This window comes from Rana temporaria, chromosome 3, assembly GCF_905171775.1.
Source record: "Rana temporaria chromosome 3, aRanTem1.1, whole genome shotgun sequence".
Taxonomy (NCBI): Eukaryota; Metazoa; Chordata; class Amphibia; order Anura; family Ranidae; genus Rana; species Rana temporaria.
In genome coordinates, this window is record NC_053491.1 from 293,376,823 (window position 1) to 293,380,971 (window position 4,149).

General features: G+C 37.7%; 1 protein-coding gene across 1 annotated transcript; it reads left to right on the forward strand.

The window, feature by feature from the left end:
• Positions 1-748: 748 nt before the first annotated feature.
• On the forward strand, positions 749-2,548 carry NEUROG1 (neurogenin 1). The gene is made up of 2 exons (XM_040342015.1): positions 749-899; positions 1,161-2,548. The coding sequence occupies exon 2, from the start codon at positions 1,174-1,176 to the stop codon at positions 1,849-1,851; it is 678 nt and encodes a 225-aa protein (XP_040197949.1). The 5' UTR covers positions 749-899; positions 1,161-1,173; the 3' UTR covers positions 1,852-2,548.
• Positions 2,549-4,149: the final 1,601 nt, after the last annotated feature.

Genomic DNA, 4,149 nt, shown 5'->3' on the forward strand with positions numbered 1-4,149 from the left:
GAAATAAGGAGAAAAAAAAGAACAAGAAAGAGAGAAAGGAAAAATTGAGAGAGAGAGAGAGAGAGAGAGAGAGAAGAAAGAATAAGATAGAAATAAATAAGAGAAGACTAAAGTGAGAGTGAATATGTATACAGGTTGAGTAATGCAGGGAGATGGGAATATGGACAGATAGCTAATATAGGTGATATGGAAATAAAGAACGAAACGTATAAAAAAAGAAAATAGAAATAGCTAGCACATTTGATGAGAGAAAGAAGAAAGAACTGAACGAATGAAAGAATAGGTTAGGTGGACGCAGTGAGATGGTAATACTGACAGACTGACAGACAGACAGACGGACAGAAGTGAGGAGGAGAAGAGGGAATTAAAAGTAAAGAATGAGTGTGACAGAAGTAACAATGAAAGTTCTAGAATGCGCGCTGTTCTGACAATAACCCCTTAAAGCGCCTTTATTGGGGAGCGTGCCCGTGCCTTCCAGGCTAATCACTTTGTTCAGTCTCCTCTCCTCTCTTTTCCTCTCCTCTCCCCCCTCCGCTCCCTTTAATAGACTAATGAAGCTCAAACAAGTCGGCTTACGGCGGTGCGGGCTCACGTGTCACGGATAGGGCTGCGCGCTGTGATTGGCCGCCTGTAATTCTAGGCACACTCCCGGGGGAGAATGGGAGCCGGGGACATAAATTATGCAAATGACGGAGAGTGCAGCACGGGGCAGACCTGATGCCTTGATTCATTCATCCCTCAGTCCGGGGGAGGGGGTCATTGTGTTGCATCCTATATAAGGTGTCTGAGGCCAGTCGTGTGCCATACTCACTCCTCACACGAGCTGATAGCAGCAAGGATCACTTCAAAGACAAGAGCTGTCGCGTGTCTCTTTCATCTGAACTTTGCAAGTCCTCACTGTAAGTATGAGTGTCCTCTCCACTTACCTCATACAACCTATTGATGTCTCTCTTCTATCTATCTGCCTGCTTTATCACCATCACCAGTTCATCTTCCTGTTTCTACACTTATTCTCAGCTGTGTTTTCATGTTATGGTTCTACTTTTTATTCTAGAACACATCAGATATATTTGTATTTTGGTATTTTTGTACATGTTCTGCTTTTATTTCGAAGTTTTAGTTGTATTTGGTTACTTATTGCGCCCTTCCTTTCTTCGCAGAAATCCATCCGCCATGGACATAGTCTACTCTGATTATGATGCCTCCAGTCAGATGTCCTTCTCTCCATCAGAGGATGAGGACTGCTCCAGCCTCCAGTCCCCATCGCCCTTCTCCACCGGTCACCTCACTTCTCCAACGCAAACTCCAGAGAAGTGCCAGGAACACAATGAGGAGAAGAAGAAGAGGAGAGGCAGGAGCAGAGTGAAAAATCCAGCTGTCCTTCACACCATCAAAAAGACCAGGAGGGTCAAAGCTAACGACAGAGAGAGGGGCAGGATGCACAACCTCAACTCAGCTTTGGACGAGCTCAGGGGCATCTTGCCCTGCTTCCCCGATGACACCAAGCTGACTAAGATCGAGACACTAAGACTGGCCCATAACTACATCTGGGCGCTTTCTGAAACTTTGAGGCTAGCTGACCAGTGCAAAGACAAGCAAGAGAAAGATATGGTACACCCTGGTTACATGAGTCCTTCAGCACCATACAGCCCTGGCAGTGACGCTGGATCCTGGCTATCAACTGTCTCTCCATCATCATCCTCCTCTTCCTTTTCTGTATGCACCTCAAACCCAAGCAGCCCATCTATGTCTGAAGACTGTTTCTATGCACATAAAGAGAACTTTTTTTCACTACACGCCATCCCACAAAACTTTATGCAGCAATCCGCTTGCTATGTCCAGTACCAGTAGACTTAGTCTTCTGCCCCTCTCTTCTCGCCTTACAATGTGAACCTTCCTTATAATTCACGTGTGCTATAGTGTATTATAGAGGCTTGACCTAAACGTCTATATGCTGCCTTAAAAGACTTCTTGTAAGGTCTTCCAAGACTCTTAAACTCACCATGAAACCCAAATCGTTGTGAAATAAGATAACCACTTCGGCAAGGCTTTCACTATTTTTGCACTTTTTAAAAAAAAAAAATCACAACTTTTGGTATTATTTTTCTACCAGAGCCTTTTTTTTCAAAGACATCTCTTTAAAAACCTTGTTAGTCGTTTTTTTTTTTTCTGATGCACACTGGGTGAAAAGTCAATTTTACAATTTGTAAAACTCTCACGAAGAAAAATGAGCATGACAATTTGGTTTGGATACCCTGACAATACAATGAAAGGACTTGAATAGGAGACAAGGCCTTGGGCTCATACATTATTTATCATGACCTCCTCTACTGCTGTCTTCCTATAGAGTAGGTAGGACTCAATCCAGTAATATGGGAGTTCTCAGACTGGGAACCTCACCAGAGTTTAATTTATTCAAAGAAATGTTTCATTGATATGAAAATGTATTTTTTTGTATATAAAGATTTTTTATTCTATTATGTATTTTTTTTTTGGTATGTGTTTTTCCAGATGTGATAATAAATTTGCTACATTTTTATGAAATAAATTTACTCGTCTTTAATTTGTTGAAAAGGTTAAAACCTACAAAAAACAAACAAACATAAAACGAATAATACGAATAACAGTGTTTTGCAATTTTCTAAAAAACATACTTAATTAATAACATTTCTAGTAAAATAAAAAATACATAAAATGGAAATACTTATTAAGTAACATTAACATTTCATAATATAATAATAACATTATAATATCATAATATAAATAAACATTAACATGTCTTAATAAGTAAGGAAATACTTATTAAGTACCTAACATTTCATAATATAAACATTAACATTTCTTAATAAGTAAGGAAATACTTATTAAGTAATTTTAACATTTCATAATATAAATAAACATTTACATTTCTTAATAAGTAAGGAAATACTTATTAAGTAATTTTAACATTTCATAATATAAATAAACATTGTATACAGAGGAAAGCTTTCGTAAACAAAAACAAAAATAAACATTAACATTTCTTAATAAGTAAGGAAATATTTAATAAGTAACTTTAACGTTTCATAATATAAATAAACATTAACATTTCTTAATAAGTAAGGAAATACTTATTAAGTAACATTAACATTTCATAATATAAATGAAAAAAGTAGATACTATTAATACAAATTTAAAGCTGTGTTGCCATTTTATAATATAAAAGTAATAACACTTTACAATATAAATAAAAAAAAAAAGTTGGTACAAGTAAAAAAAATTACAGCTGTGCTGCTTATGGTAACCAAGGTGTTAGTTAAAAATTCTAAGGTGCATTAGAAAAAAAAAGCTGCAATCTGATTTGTTGTCAAGGGCAACGCTTATGCTATTTGCAGCAGGTTTTGTGATTTAGCCCCAGTGGGGTGTTCAGTGGTTGTACACATGGAAGTACTCTGGCTAAGAAAGAATGGTATGTTCCTATAGTGAGAAACATTAGCCTGCAACAGATTTCTAAATAAAAGGGATTAAATGGATCGATAGAGTGACAGTTGGGTAGGAGTGACAGGTGGATGCCTGAAGCACAAGTGCAGGCTGCAATGACCCTGTGCAAAGAGTAAATGAGAGTTCTTACGTTGGTGTTCCCACATCCTCCCAGCAACTTTCACTTTGAAGAGCTTGTAAGCGTGTCAGCAACACTTTGTTGGCGAATGAAACACTACAAAATGTTCAAAGTGCTTTGCATTACAATCGGTACTAATGACTGTAAATATAAGCCACACTGATGTAAAAATAACAGTATGAGGTACTTTATTGAACATTGATGTGCGGAAACGTACAGCAACCCGTAGTAGAAGACACATACACCCCATTGTCAGTGATGACTGCAGAAAGGTGATATTTGATAGCGGCATTTTTTTAAATAAAGTGACAATCAGAAAGTGAAGTAACAGCGGCCAATCAGATTACTTTCATCAGCTCTGTATTATATGTGATAATTTGTTGCTGTGAATGACTGTACTTTACACATTGCTTTGATGTTCAGAGTAAGGCAATAAGTATCAATTAGCGCAAAGCCTAATAGGTATATGCAGAAAGGCAGGCTGGCTGGCTGGCTTGCACGCTGACACACATGAAGACAGGGCAATTATAGTGTATGTTTTGGATGCACAG

What these genes read in the sequence shown, in the direction of transcription:
- NEUROG1 (XM_040342015.1), top strand. Translation starts at nt 1,174, where the DNA reads ATGGACATAGTCTACTCTGATTATGATGCCTCCAGTCAGATGTCCTTC.